At 50.3% G+C, this 14,081-nt stretch overlaps 1 protein-coding gene across 3 annotated transcripts; it reads right to left on the bottom strand.

Moving 5' to 3' along the window:
* Window positions 1-4,715: 4,715 nt before the first annotated feature.
* Window positions 4,716-10,111, bottom strand: HAPLN2 (hyaluronan and proteoglycan link protein 2). Of its 3 annotated transcripts, XM_032648005.1 has the most exons (8): window positions 9,964-10,111; window positions 9,741-9,785; window positions 9,343-9,401; window positions 6,945-7,056; window positions 6,386-6,739; window positions 6,074-6,190; window positions 5,749-5,931; window positions 4,720-5,337 (listed from the first exon to the last, which is right to left on the bottom strand). In XM_032648005.1, exons 4-8 carry the CDS (start codon window positions 7,030-7,032, stop codon window positions 5,057-5,059), a joined length of 1,023 nt encoding a protein of 340 aa, XP_032503896.1. In that variant the 5' UTR covers window positions 7,033-7,056; window positions 9,343-9,401; window positions 9,741-9,785; window positions 9,964-10,111; the 3' UTR covers window positions 4,720-5,056. The 3 variants fall into 3 exon arrangements, with proteins under 3 accessions (XP_032503903.1, XP_032503912.1, XP_032503896.1); XM_032648012.1 differs by lacking the exon at window positions 9,741-9,785 and having other exon boundaries at window positions 4,716-5,337; window positions 9,343-9,404; window positions 9,964-10,057; XM_032648021.1 differs by lacking the exon at window positions 9,741-9,785 and having other exon boundaries at window positions 4,717-5,337; window positions 9,343-9,485; window positions 9,964-10,089.
* Between the last annotated feature and the right edge of the window lie 3,970 nt (window positions 10,112-14,081).

Below are 14,081 nucleotides of genomic sequence, written 5' to 3'. Positions count from 1 at the left end.
CTGGGAGAACATCTGTGACTCTGCCTGGGGACATTTTTTTCTGGCTGTGGGAGCATATTTGTGCTCAGGACTAGCCAGGAATGATGGTAGAGGGTTAATGCTTCCAGATGCAGCCCTCAACTTTCAGACAGGAACTTGACCAATAATACTTTAGTTTCTTTGCCCCTCAGGTGGGATTTCCTGAGACAGGTTCTACATTGCCTTCTAGAATTCCCCAGCAGGATTGAGCCCCAGTTGCTCCGCCTCCTCTATCACAACGTTTCATTAGCTTCCTCCCCTTTCCTGTCTCACTTCTCCACTTCTATACCAGTGCTCCTTAGCATGACCTCCCAGATAAACTCCTTGCACTCAAAGTCTTGACTCACATCTGCTTTTAGGGAACCCTGTTGTCTTAGTCAGTTTAGGCTGCTATAACAAATTACCATAGTCAGGGTGACTTAAACAACTTTTATTTCTCACAGTACTGGAGGCCAGCAGATCTGGTGTCTGGTGAGGGCCCACTTCCTGGTTCTCAGATGTCTTCTCGTTGTATTCTCACATGGTGGAGGGCAGAGAGAGAAAGTACGCTCTCTGAAGTCTCTTCTTATAAGGGCACTAATCTCATCATGAGGGCTCCACCCTTGTGACCTCATTACCTCCCAAAGACCCCACCTCCAAATACCAGCACATTAGGGATTAAGGTTTTAACATATGAATTTCGAGGAGTGGGGGGACACAAACATTCACTCCATAGCACCTATCTAAGACAAACGGAAGAGAATCAAACATTAATCCTACCTTCCCGAATGGGTTATATGTCAGGGTAACAAAATAGTGGATAAAGAGAAATTTTTCCTCATAGACAATTCACAGCTAATAAATGAAGGAGAAATGACAAAATTAGAACATCTCCATTTTGCACTTCTAATGAAATAATGGATCTAGACAGTGATCATCAGTAGCCATTAGATTAAAAAGTTGATGCGTGTAGTGAGTTGAGAGTTGGCCACAGATATATCCACGTCCTAATCCCTAAAATCTGCAAGTGTTAACTTGCTTGGAAAAGGGTCTTTGTGGATGTCATTTATTACATGAATTCATTCCTGGAATTCAGTTAATGATTTTGAGATGAGATCATCCTGGATTAGCCAGGTGAGGCAAACCCAGTGACAAGTGTCCTTATGAGAGACGGAAGAAAAGACACAGGCACATGAAAAGGAGGAGGTGGAGATTGCAGTGATGCAGCCAAAGGAGCCCAAGAACACCACCAGACACCAGAAGTTATAAGAGGCAAGAAACAATTCTCCTCAGAGTCTCCAGAGGGAGTGTGACACTGCCGACACCTTGAGTTTGGACTTCTGGCCTCCAGAGCTGTAAGAGAATAAATTTCTGTTGTCTTAAGCCACCAAGTTTGTGGCAGTTTGTTACAGCAGCCATAGGAAACTAATACAGTGAAGAACTTTATAACGAGTGGATCAGACTTACACTACCTGAATGTACTGTTCAACCTTAGCATCACTACTTTAGCCCAATATTCAGACACCATGTGCCTTCTGATGTGATGAAGGAGGAAGTATGCAGCATCACTTACTAAATACTCCTGGGGGAAAGAGAAGTGAATGTTAATTTAATCAAACTTGTAAATATAATTACAGGGGTTGGAGGAATATATTAAATGACGCTTTGAGGATACACTCAGCCAAATCAAGACTGTGGGAAACCTGATAGGAAAAAGACCGAGTTACATAAACAAACAAGATGGCATAGATAAAATGAAGGAGGAAGTATTATGGCTTAAAAGATACTTAAAGGGGCTTCCCTGGTGGCACAGTGGTTAGGAGTCTGCCTGCCAATGCGGGGGACACGGGTTCGAGCCCTGGTCTGGGAAGATCCCACATGCTGCTGAGCAACTAAGCCCGTGCACCACAACTACTGAGCGTGGGCTCTAGAGTCCGCAAGCCACAACTACCGAGCCCACGCACTGCAACTACTGAAGCCCATGCACCTAGAGCCCGTGCTCCACAACAAGAGAAGCCACCACAATGAGACGCCATGCGCCACAATGAAGAGCAGCCCCTGCTCGCGGCAACTCGAAGAAAGCCTGTGCGCAGCAACAAAGACCCAATGCAGCCAAAAAAAAAAAAAAAAAAAAACTTAAATTAACCCAAAACAGCTAATCAAATGCAATGTGTAGACCTTAGTTGGATCCTGATTTGAGCAAATAAACTTATTATAAAATTATATTTTTAGACATTCAGGAGAAATTGATCATGAACTAAATGTTAGATAACATTAATTTTGTTGGAGGAGTGTGATAGTAAATTATGCTTGTTTGTTTAAAAAAAAATTTTTTTTTTGCCACACTGGGTGGCTTGTTACCACAAATTCCCCAACTAGGGATTGAACCTGGGCCCTTGGCAGAGAGAGCGTGGAGTCCTAACCACTGAACGGCCAGGGAATTCCCAGAATTATGGTTATTTTTAAGTCACTATATATTAGAAATACATACTGAGTATTTACAGGTGAAATGATAGGCTATTTGAGATTTGTTTTAAAATATTCCAGCAAAAAACAAACACAAATGAGAGGATTCAAGAAACAAGGATAATTTTGAAATCGTCAAGCTGGAGGATGGAGTGATTTGTTATTCTGTTCCCTCTATTTTTTGTGTACCTATTAAATTCTCTATAACGAAAAAATAATAGTAATAGCAATATGAAGAGTAGTTGTAAGAATTTGTGGTCATATGTTTCTATGGGCAAAGAAACAAAGCTTTGCAGCAAATGAAAAGCTCCTCCCATGACCGTTTCTCATATGGTCTCTTGACAAATGCAGAAGGCATTATACTGAAGACATGCCATCTTCCTACGGGCTGAGCTGCAAGGCCTTAGACCTTGGCTTCCTGGGGTTCTGACTCCATAATAGGAGTTGGGGGACACAAACATTCACTCCATAGCACCTGTCTAAGACAAATGGAAGAGAATCGAACATTAATCAAACATTAAGAGAATCAAACATTAGAAAACCCAGAAGATTGGGGGAGTGGGTGACTACCAATATGTCCAATGTGTCCCAGAATTTAGACTGCCCTCCTTGCTGTTGGTGGTCAACATTTGTGCTGGTGCTGTTCACCAAATAGTTCCAATTCTACTTCTAGGTCAAAGTAAGATTGCTCTTTGCTGCCCCCTTCTGGTTCAGTGGGGTCATGTAATTAGTTTTGGAGAATTGAGTTGTGGACAAGACAGGTGTCCCTGGGGGCTGTAGCTATTAACTGCTTGTATAAGACCCTCCAGAGCTCTTTTTATTTTTTCCTTCTGGCGTGGTGATTGATGGCATATGAGATGGTGGCTGCTCTGTCACCCGGGGTCCCTGAATAACTAAAATGAGAAGAGCCCCATTATTGACCACAATACATGTAGCTAGAGTGAGAAATAAACCTTTATGTTTTAAGCCACTGAGATTTGGGGGGTTTTTGTTATCACAGCATAATTTAGCTTATCCTGACTAATCAGTGCCATACAACAACGGATACTACAGGCTACCTAGTAAGAACCTGAATAGGAATGATTATTTTTGTTCTGTTACTATCATTATTACTCATTAATTATTATAGGTACCGCTTACTGAGTGCCTCTTATGTGTACCAGGCATGTACTATGCAGTCGATGCATTGTCTCAATTACTGTTCACAGCAAACTTGGGAGGCAGATCTTATTATCCCATGACCGAGATGAAAAAAACCAAAGCTTAAGCACTGGAACAAATATTTCATTTGCTATATGAGGATTATTGAAGATGATGTTCATTCAGTCATCCTCTGTCCCTTATATAAAGTCCCATGGGATGAATTCATTTGACAATGATTGCAAGAATCCTCTTGGAAGGCAATTTTACAACATGTATGAAGTGCTATTAGGAAGTTCATACCCTTTGCTCCAGTCATGACTATTCTCTAGCCCAGGCTTTCTGTGGTGTAGTTAGATTGCTTGAACAGTAATAAACAAACAAACATACAAATAAAATGTATAGAATATAATATATATTAAGGAAAATGAATTAATGACATTGGAGTTTGTCTCTTGAGTTACTGGTATGTTTCTTTTAGCCAGTTGTTAAGAATGCCCCTGGCCCAGTTGCCCCTTTTGCCCTGGCAGTCGTGATGGTGGTGAACGCTAAACCCAATGCACATAACCACCCTGCAGTATCAGCCCTGCGAGAACCTTATTGTGTCCGTTAACCTCCTCCTCCTTCTGAGGGCTTAATTTCCCATCAGCTGTTAACAGCGGAATGACTTTCCTTCCTTTAATAGCAATCATGTAAACCCTTCGGGGAGACTGGCAGGATACAAACACATTTTGAAATATGTTCAGGTCCACCTTGTATTTGTTCTGTGGTGCCCAGGGGCTAGGCCTCGGGGGTTGGAGCGCTCCTGGCAGATTTGAACTAGAGTAATCTTAAGTGAGTGTGTGGCGCCCCCTCGTGGTGCCTGGTACAACACCACCCTGGATTCATTTGCTCCTATCCGTGACCAGGCCGTCCACGGTGAATCCAACTCTCTTTCGGCCTTTTGGTGCCCTCTCCTCGCAATCCCTACTCTCTTGCAGGTTCACCCCTCAGGGGCAGTAGCCTCTGCTCTTACTCTGTCTTACTAGGCGCGCTGTCAGCACGCTGGGTCCAAGGCCATCCCCCTCATCCCCCCACGCCTCGCCGCCGCGCTTACAGCTTCACCCAACACAAAAAGTCCTCGAGTTATTTTATTGCTGTATATAGAAGTCAGTTAATGCCCCTGGACTCCCCTTCCGTCACCTAGCAGTGGCTGCCTCGTCTGCCGGGGCGCGCGAACCACCGCGGGTCCGAGGGTCGTAGCCGCGCACCGCCACCGGGTGCGCCACCACTTCCCCTCCCCGACGCCGGGACAGCCGGGATCCTCGGCCTGCAGCCCTCGGCCGAGAAGGCGGGTCAGGAGGGACTGCTCCTCGTCTGATGGAAGGGGAGGCTCGCGGGAAAGGGGCGGCGAGAGACCCCTGACACGACTCCCAGGCTTTGTCGCGAGCGCTGGAGGGGGCGCTGTGGGCCCCTATTCGGAGTAGCAGTAGGTCCCGTAGGCCGCCTGCTGGGGTCTGGGGAAGCCGAAGCTGCGCACTCCGGGATCCGGGAGGCCCCCGCAGCGCGGCCGAGGCGTGGTGATGGGGAAGCGCACGCTGCCATCCGCCAGCCAGCCGCCGTCGCATTGGTCCAGCCCGGAGAACTTCCAGGCTGCATAGAGGTGCCCGACCTTGGCCACCACGGCCCCGCGCCGCCGGCACGCCGCGTGGGCTTCAGACAGCGTCAGCCGCCCCGGCACGAAGAACACTTGGCCTGGGGACCGAAGCGGGTCACCGACTGATCCAGAGAAGGGCCAGCCGGGGCGCAGCGGGATTCAGACTCCCAGGGAGCAGAGTCGGGGGGTCAGGTGTGGTCGGGTGGGTCCGAGCTTGGGTAGGAGGAGTGGGAGTAACGAGACTCGGGGTGCGGGTGAGGTTGCGGGAGACAGGCTGGAGCCTGGGTGGGCGGAGTGACGGAGGGGCGAGGCCTTCAAGAGACCACGGAGCTGGCCCGGGATCTCAAGCCACTTGCCTTTTACCTTCCCGGCCCCATCCTTCAGGTCCGGGTCCTGGCCCCGCTCGCCCCGCCCCGCCTCGCCTCATTCACAGGCTGAATCCTCCTCCTTCGCAGCCGGTCAGGCCACGCCCCCTCCGGTGCTGAGGCTGGCTAGCCCCGCCCCCTTACCTGACAGCTCAGAGGTAAAGCAGAAGGCGTCATAGCGGTCGCGCTTCCGGTCGCGGGGCCCGTAGCTGCGGATCCCGGGCCGACCTGGGCCACCGCACGGAGCGCGCGCCGTGAGCACCGGGTAGCGCACGGAACCCTCGAGCAGCCAGCCCGCGTTACACCAGTCCAGACCCTCGGTCCACGCTGGGGGGAGATGGCGGGGGGTGGGGGTTGTGTAGGGCGATTAGAGGCGTCACAAGCGGGAGCAGACCCGGAGTTCGCCTCCACTGGGGTCCACGTGACAGCCCGGAGGGTGCCTGGGCGGTGCCGGGGTTCGGCCGCTCACCCTGGTACAGCTGGGCGTAGGTAGCCAGGCGTCCGTCTTGCTCCTCGCACGCCTGCTTCGCCTCGTAGTAATTGAACTGGTACCTACCCCGGCTGGGCTGGTACGGAAACACCACACCTGGGGGGTGGCAGACAGCCTGGGGAGGGCAGGCAAAAGGAGAGGGGGAAGGAAGGGCCGTGCAGCCTAGGAAAAAGGGCTAGGGGGACCCCGGGGGCAGGCGGGGGAGAGGCTGGGGAGGAGCCCTGGGAGGCCTGAGATGAGACAGCCGAGCCACCCCTGGAGAGGAGCGGGGCAGTAACCGAAGGGCCTCACCCTCCAGGCGAAGGGTCAGCGCCACACTCTCGTCCTCGATGCCATTGATGAGCTCACAGCGGTACCGGCCCTCGTCCTCCAGGCGCACGCCCGCGATGACCAGGGAGGCGTCTAGCCGATGCCCCCTTCGCATCCTGGCACGCCCCCCCAGGGGCCCGTAGCCCCGGGCGTGCAGTCCGTTGGTGATGAGAATGGGCGTTTCCTGGAGTTCCCCCGGCTCCACTTTGCTCCAGCGCACCTTGTAGCTGGGAGGCGGGGCGCCCAGGACGCAGGGCAGCGTGGTCGTGGCCCCACGACGAGAGTGAATGACCTCGTGGATGGGGGGCAGGAGGTAGTGGGGGCCAGGGTGGGGCGCTGAGCAGAGGGGGCCACAGTGGCAGGAACCCCCGACCCTCAATGCCCCAAGTGCCTACCCAGATCCCCTTACCCCAGGCTCCCCCAACCCCCTCCTCCATTGCGCACTCAGCAATGACTGTCAGCCCCAGAGTATCCCCAACAGCTGCCCTTTCCACTTTCCCCACCACTGTTCCCCAGATTCTGGGCAGAGCTAAGGTCTTACCTGAGTCCCCCAGGGCTCTGTGGAAGGTGGTGAAGGCCCAAGGGAGAAGGAAGTGGCAGAGAGTGGGGAGACTGATCCTGCCTTGCATGATGGGGAGTCAGCCCAGCACAGTCTGCAGGGCACAAAGGGTGAGCGTTCCTTAGGACTAAGGGCATGGGGTGGAGGGAACAGGGTAGATCTCCCATCAGGGATTCCTGAGAGGGGACTGTCCAGCTGGAAGCCATGAGGGCAGAAAAAGGGGCTGAAGTTGTTCGCAAAAGGAAGGTAATGGGGGAGGGGCAGTAACTAACTCCACTCCCTGCCAGGCCTCCTGAGCCCATCCCTCCTCCTCTCTCACATCCCTGCAGTCAGCAAGTCCTAATTTAGCACCTCCTCTACCTATCCATTCTCAGCACCAGTTGTACTTCCCAAGTCTCGCCTTCTGGATGGCCAGCTGTGGTCTCTGTCCTCTCCCAATACCCATTCTTCATCTGAAGCCAGAGTAAATATGGTCTTGTCACTCTCCTGCTGAAAACAGTGACTCCCCATTGCCGTGAGGATCAAATCCAATGTCCAAACCCAACTTCCAAGGCTCTCTGTGATCCAGCTTCTCCCAGCACCTCCAGCGTTGCCCCCCCACCCCCCCACCCCTCACTACCTGTGCCCTCTGTGCTGTGCTCCAGACATGTTCTGGCTCCAACACAGTCCAAGTTCACCCTCACCTTCTTCTTACAGACAATCAGTTTGGGCCTCACCTTCTTCTTACAGACAATCAGTTTGGGCCTCACCTCCTCTGGGAAACCTTTCCCCTCCCCTCCACTTCATCACGCTGTAGTGCACTGTGATCTACTCCTCTGGTTCCCCTACTGCCTTGGACTGGGGACTTTTTTTTCTTAGAAGTAGTTCTATTAACAGCTAAATTAGCAGTGTGGATCTGAAACTAATACATATGCATATGTAGACTATGTCAGTGAGCTTTCCAGTAATTATCAAGTATAAAATTATAAGGCTATTAAAAATGATTTCAGGGCTTCCCTGGTGGCACAGTGGTTGAGAGTCCGCCTGCCGATGCAGGGGACACGGGTTTGTGCCCCAGTCCGGGAAGATCCCACATGCCGCGGAGCGGCTGGGCCCGTGAGCCATGGCCGCTGAGCCTGAGCGTCCAGAGCCTGTGCTCCGCAGCGGGAGAGGCCACAACAGTGAGAGGCCCGCGTACCGCAAAAAAAAAAAAAAAAAGATTTCAAACACAATTGTCTATTTCAGTAGTTGATTTTCCCCCCTTCTTTATTCTATTCTTTATTCTTTATCACCTTGGCCATTTTTTTTAAATTAGACTAAAGACCCCTTAACCTAGTTTTATTCCATTTTGAGATCTGATTCCTCCACTTCCTAATCGCATGACTTTGAACAAGTTGCTTAACCTCTCTCTGCCTCAATGTCCTCATCAGTAAAATGTGGTGAATAGTAGCACACCTACCTCACTGAGCAGTTGTGGGGATTAGAAGAATGTATGTAAAATGCTTCAGTAGGTCCTGATATCTAATAAGGGCTATGTATATGTTAGCTGTTATCTGCAGCTCCCGGCATAGTTTCTGGCACACAGTAGGTGCTAGATAAATATGTGTGTTAATGAATGAGCTCACATTAAGGACTTCTGGGAAGGAGAGCAGAGACACGGCAAGAGGAAGGCAAGACTGAGGAGGAGTCGGAAAGCTAAGGAGCTGGACTCCATCTTCTTGCAGATGAAGGCCAGAGCTGAGCATGCAGCAGAAGAGACAGGGTTTAGGTGCAGAAAGGACTTCCCAATGGTTAAAAAGGAAAGCACCTGGGACAGGGACCTGAGCGAGAGAACACATCTCCTGTACAGGAGAACCTGGTAAGCACAGTGATAGTGGGAACTGAGACCGATTGAGGGACCCATAGTAATGACAGCCAGCACCAACATGTTTAAAGTTTAACGTGCCTGAAACTGCTCTAGGCGCTTTACACGTACACTTTTATATCTACTCCCCTTAGCAATCCTATGAGGTAGGAACAACTATGGATCCCATTTTTATATGCTCAAAGGTGCTCACATATCAGGATACTTGAGTGAGGTCACACAGCTAGTAAGAGGAGGGGTTTGCTGGGACTTGAATCCAGACTTGACATGAGGTTCAAGCTCTTAGTCACTGATCTTTCTGTTTCTCAAAGCAGGCGCACACATATCTTCTTCATACCCTTTACAGAGAATGAGAGCGCAGCTAACAGCTCCAGTGCCTCCCCCCACCTTTTTTTTTTCCACTTATAAAGTTTTATTTAAGCTAAATATTCATAATTTTTATGAGACACTTTTAGGTATAGAATAAAATTATTTCACTGATAATTATTTTATGAACATTCTGATCAACAGTACTGTGTAAGATATTTTGACACTGACCTGTTAGAAGTGGGCCTCTTCACAGAGATGGAGGGAGCAGTGACTGGAAGCTTTTTGTCCTGCTGGAGGAAGAGACTCCAGGTGAAGGAGTTGCCTGGGCCCCTGGGAGGTCCAAGCATCTAAGAGCCCCAGGACTTGGACCCCTGATCATCGCACTCTCTCCTTTCACACCTTTGAGGAAAGGCTTCTGCCCTGAGTTCAGAGAAATCAAGGTACCAAAAACTCCCCCACTCATCACTCCAACTAAGCCAGGCTAAGTGACTAGGGTCCAGCTCTGTGGCCGGGCACTGTGTCTGTGGCACTCACTGTCCTGGGCTCAGGGGAAGACACGGCTTAGGAAGAGGCATGGGAACCCATGAAGAGGGATGGAGTAAAGGAGGCAACCCAGGAATAATTACCTGGAATATTGTGGAGAATGAGATGCCTCATTTCTTCTAGATGCTCTTAGACCAGAGAAAGGATGGATTAATGGGTGGGTATAAGGATGTTGGACTGATGGGCATGGAGTGAACTACAAATGAGGCTCAAAGATCCATAGGTGTCAAGTTCCAGCTGCCTCCGCTTTTCCATACGGGCCTACTCTGCGTAGCACCACTCCACCTCCCCCAACAAAGCCCTCACCTCTGCCCTCCGGTGCCTGGGTGCGCATTGCCTATGGGAAGAGGCTCTCAAGGTGGGAATCAGACTTCCAGGACCTCCAGTTGCTTCAAAAAACCTGACCCCTTCTGTCCAGCTCCCCTGTCTGTCATCTGTCTGTCCTTTCCTTCTCTGTCTCCACCCCATCGGAAGCACAATTTCCCATTGTCTCCTTCTTTTCCCCTATTGTTGAATAACAGGGGCCCTTTCTTTATCCTGTGGGTAATGGCAACGAAATGTCAACAGCTGGGGATGTGGGATGCAGGACCGGCTGGCACATGCCACCGGAAAAAGGGCCTGGGTGGAGGCGGGCTCAGAACAGGAACTGACATCCCCAAGGAGGAGAAACTGGGGAGAGGGAGAGAGAAGTTTTGTGAGAAGGTTGAAATGAGGTCTCCCTCAATATTCAAGCTTCACGGCTCTAAAGAGATTTTGTGTAAGGCCGGGGAAATGGCTGAACTCCACGGGGAGCAGAGTGAGAAGTCAGCATTGCACGGGGAGAAATGGAAATTAGATAGCACAGAGGATTTTGCTGTCTCTGGGAAGGACATGGGAATTTCTGAGGATGGAAGGATTTTGGAAAGTTCTCCGAGAGAAGGCATCATATTTGTTCCCTAGTTCTCCATCGCCTCCTTCAGCAGATGGATAATCTTAAAGTTCTCAAGAGAAAGGAGATCCTTAACCTCCCTGAGTGAAGCTTCACTTCTCTAAAAATCCCTCTTATTAGGAAGTTCTTTTGGAAGTCTAAACTCCTACTGGAGTTTAAGCTCATTTTTTATTTATTTTTTAAAATTTTATTTATTTATAAGAGGTATGTGGGCCTCTCACTGTTGTGGCCTCTCCCGTTGCGGAGCACAGGCTCCGGACGCGCAAGCTCAGCGGCCATGGCTCACGGGCCCAGCCGCCCCGCGGCATGTGGGATCTTTCCGGACTGGGGCACGAACCCGTATCCCCTGCATCGGCAGGCGGACTCCCAACCACTGCGCCACCAGGGAAGTCCTAAGCTCATTCTTTAAACCTTTCTATTGAGGTATAATTTACATACAACAAAGCGCAGATCGTAAGGGTACAGCTCAATAAATTTTGACATGTGTACACACCCTGTAACTACCCAGCCCCAGATTAAGATATAGAAGGTTTCCAACACCCAGAATAAGTGCATTTCTTTTTTGTTTGCTGTCAATGCAAAGGGAGCACTCCCTCCATAAATAGCCATTTAGAAATGTTTTGAGCTTCAAATCGCCTCTTGCCCTTCTTTTCTCTCTGCAACCCAACATCAGTGGCTTCACGTTACTAAATCCTACACTTTCAGGATCCTTAGCTTCCTCATTTATCAGAGGGAAGGGAAAGTGACTTGTCCAAGACCACACAGAATGCAGTTGTTGAGTCAAGCCTAGAACGTTCTGCTTTTCCGGCTAATCCCTCTTCCACTCCTCTCCTCGACCCTCCGAGTCAGCCCCGGAGCTGCAGGGTCTTCACTGGGGCCATATTTGACAGCATGCAGCCCACCCCGACGGTGCTCTTTAAGGATTGGATTGATTTTTTCCTGTCTGCTCCATCCTTTCCTAAACCCTTCCCTCTTCCTCCCAGAGAGAAGGACAAATGAGAACAGACAAATAGCCGCCTGTCTCCTCTGCCAGGACACCCTGATCCCGCGCATCTGATTGGCTTCCGCCCAATACAAACAGCCTTACGCGGAGGGGGAGGTATAAAGCCTCCATGGCCTGACCGGTCGCACCCTGATTCCCAGGCTCACCCCTCGCTGCTCCTTTCTCCCCAGACCACTTCTGAGTTGCGGTTTGGAAGTCTCTGGTGTATAAATCCGTAAAAGGCTGAGTTTGGCAGGGAGGAAGGCCTAGAACTATGCGATAGATGCAAAGAGAACCCCTTGAGGATGGAATGAGAAAGGAACAGACCAAGAATAAATACAGCGTGAATAACCAAACTGTTCAGTCTGCTCAGGTCACGTTCATTCTCAGTTCTTCCCGAAGACACTACGAGACAGGAATGAGGTAAGACTGCTCAAGCTTGAGTTGGCATCTTTTCTGGCACCTTCTGAGGAGAGGCCTTTGCCACTCCTGCTGCCTACCAACCAGGGTGAGGTGGAATCATCTAAGAGGAGCATGGAGTCCTGACACCTCTTTCCCTGACACCCCAGACTCAGCCTCCACCCTCCAGGCATGTTCAGCAGACTAATTTTCTGGATCTTTGGTGACGGCAAGCATGGGCCCAGTTTACTACGGGATTGTTGCATGAAGGACTGGAAAAGTCAGCAAAATGGTACTTTAGGGCGCATAGCAGGGAAGGGACAGGTGTGCCGGGGTTGGGGGGGTGGAGGGGGCTTCCCTCTCCTTCCAGTGAAATTTGCGTTCACCCCCACCTGCCTCGGCCGGCCGCCGCAGAGTCTCCAGCAGACGCTGCAGGGCCCTCTCTCGCTCCTCCTCTGCTGGGTCTCACCTTTCTCCTCCTCCCTGGGAGCCCCCAGGTTTCCTCTTGCTTCTAACCCAGGCTCAGGCCTTTTGTGGGGCTGCATCCTGGCTGCACTGCAGGACCACGTGTGGGGTGAGCCTGGGGGAGTCAGCCTTGTGGAAAGACATGTTTTCCGCTCAGGAAGCCTCACTACCCTGAACAGCCTTTGTCCTGTAGACAGAGTCAAGGGTGGGAAGGAAGGGGAAGATGTGGCCCATGCCCTTGGGTGGGGGGTGGGCTGCCAGTCTGGAGGGGGCATGAGGCCACATGGGCTAATGGGAAGAACACTGGACCATGAATCAGGAATCCCGTTCCAGCCAGATGCTGACTTCCTATGAGACTATACCAACCTCCTGGAGCTTCAGTCTCTCTAATTATCGAATGGGCACCACACCTGCCCAATGGGACTGGCTGGTGTGAGGGTGATGGAGCAGTCTTCTACCCAGTGAAAAGCACGCTGTGAATGAGGTTCATTGTTATAATGGTTGGTTCCAATTGGAAAACTGCTAAAGAAGGGGAGAATGAGGTGGGAAAGAGCTGAGATCCGTTAGACCCCCTCATCCTTGAACATCCTTGAACTAGCCACACCCTCCAAGAACAGTGGGGGCCCTTCATGGGGCTGGGGTCTCTTTCTAAACAGTGAGGGTGTCCCTCTCTGTGTTTCCATCTCTGTGGAGAACAGGGGGATGTCACCACCCATGCCTAAGATGCCACGTGGAGCCCTGACCATGCCCCATCTCAAGCTGCCCCGCCCAGCCCAGGAGTCCTGACAGAACTCAGTTCCCTGGTCATCACTCCAGCCCCTTGATCTGGGGCTCTTGAGAAGTGGGACCCACAGTGCCCACTTCAGTACTGATCAGAACCTAGAAACTAGAAGCAAAGAAGTCCAGAGGCATCCTCTATGGGCAGCCTCTTCCTGGCTCTGAAAGGTCTTGAAAGACAACAGTGGGGATATCTGGTTGTCCTCATCTCAACCTGGCAAATGTTCAGGTTCCTCAACCACCTCTATCCTGAGGGCATGGTGGCTGAGGGGTGCGGCCAGGGTAGTGCTTTTTCTGAATTCCCCCTTTTCTGAAGGGCCTCAGGGTGTAGAGAACTGTGTGAGCAAACGCAGTAAATGAACTTAGGAAGGTCTTGACCTTATGAAGTGCTCAGGCTAGTGGGATAACACCTGTCCTATCGCAGAGGTAGATGAGGGTAAAATAAAATGTTGGAAAGTGCAGAGAACAGTAAAAGACAAATGTCTAGAAGTTGTTTTCATGGTTACTAAGATTTAACAATTATATTTTACATATTACTAATCATGCCTCTGTTTGTCACAGTCAGTTCATGGCTATATTCAAGTGGGCCATTTAAATTGCACTTTTGGGGTGCAGCTACTGTGGAAAACAGGATGGACGTTCCTCAAAAAACTAAAAATAGAGTTGCCATATGATCCAGCAATCCCACTTCTGGGCACATATCTGGAGGAAACTATAATTCGAAAAGATACCTGCACTCCTATGTTCATAACAGCACCATTCACAATAGCCAAGACAAAGAAGCAACCTAAATGTCCATTTACAGATGAATGGATAAATAACATGTGGTACATGTATACAATGGAATACTACTCAGCCATAAAAAAGAATGAA

This window comes from Phocoena sinus, chromosome 1 (genome assembly GCF_008692025.1).
Source record: "Phocoena sinus isolate mPhoSin1 chromosome 1, mPhoSin1.pri, whole genome shotgun sequence".
NCBI classification, from domain to species: domain Eukaryota; kingdom Metazoa; phylum Chordata; class Mammalia; order Artiodactyla; family Phocoenidae; genus Phocoena; species Phocoena sinus.
The sequence above is the reverse complement of the archived record's forward strand: the minus strand, read 5'-3'. Positions and strand labels throughout refer to the sequence as shown.